Source organism: Fonticula alba (assembly GCF_000388065.1).
Source record: "Fonticula alba strain ATCC 38817 unplaced genomic scaffold supercont2.127, whole genome shotgun sequence".
Taxonomy (NCBI): Eukaryota; order Rotosphaerida; family Fonticulaceae; genus Fonticula; species Fonticula alba.
The window spans coordinates 1-793 of NW_009243097.1; the positions used below are offsets into that span (position 1 = coordinate 1).

General features: G+C 63.2%; 1 protein-coding gene across 1 annotated transcript; it reads right to left on the reverse strand.

The window, feature by feature from the left end:
* Positions 1–420: 420 nt before the first annotated feature.
* On the reverse strand, positions 421–645 carry H696_06343 (hypothetical protein; the record flags this gene model as incomplete). The annotated part of the gene is made up of 1 exon (XM_009500085.1): positions 421–645. A coding segment is annotated over one exon (225 nt), but the record flags the coding sequence as incomplete, so codon positions are not given.
* Between the last annotated feature and the right edge of the window lie 148 nt (positions 646–793).

Sequence of the window (793 nt, forward strand, 5' to 3'; positions counted from 1 at the left end):
AGGCCTGCGAAATGATAATGATACAATGTGTGTGGGGGGGGGGGGAGAGAGAGAGAGTCAGTTGGAGCCTCACTGTGTGTAGGAGTGTCTGTTGTGGAGGAGGGCAGACAGGGACTGGAGCGAAAGAGACGAAAAGCGGGGTCAAGTCCAGCGGCAATTGCCAGTCTCAGGGCCAGGAGGGAGGGGGGGGGGGAGCTGCTCCGGAGTTGAGGCTCCTGCGATGGCGCCCCCACTTGACCCTCAAAAGACACGGCTGAGCTTGTCCATGGATTCGCAGATGCCCACACCCAAGCCGACGCTCGTGTGGCAATATCATGCTCGCCGAGTGACCGACCGAAAGCCACCGAGAAGAAGGGCGCAGGGGGGCAAAGACAAACAAAGACGAAAGGGCGCAGGGGGGGGGGGGGGGGTCAAACGCACCGCCTGGACCACCATGGACTTCTTCTCGTTGTCAATGCGACGAGTCTGGCGCTCGACACGCTTGGCGCGGGCCTCCTCGGCCTCGGCGCGGGTCTGGGCCTTGACCTCCTCAATGGCAGCGCGGGCGGCGCGCTCAGCAGCCTCGGCGGCCTTGCGCGCGTGGAACGGCTTGCGCAGAGGCTTGGCCTGCTTCGAGGCACGAAGGTACTGGACGCGGGAGCTCATGGTGCAGCTGTTGCGGGAAGGGTAATGGGAGGGAGGGGAAGGAGAAAAGGGAACTGGCAGGAAAGGAGAAGCTGCTGGAGTACGGACATTGAGAAGTGGCCGAGGCGGGGCCCCAAAAGACGCGCTCATGGTGATCGGATGCACGAGG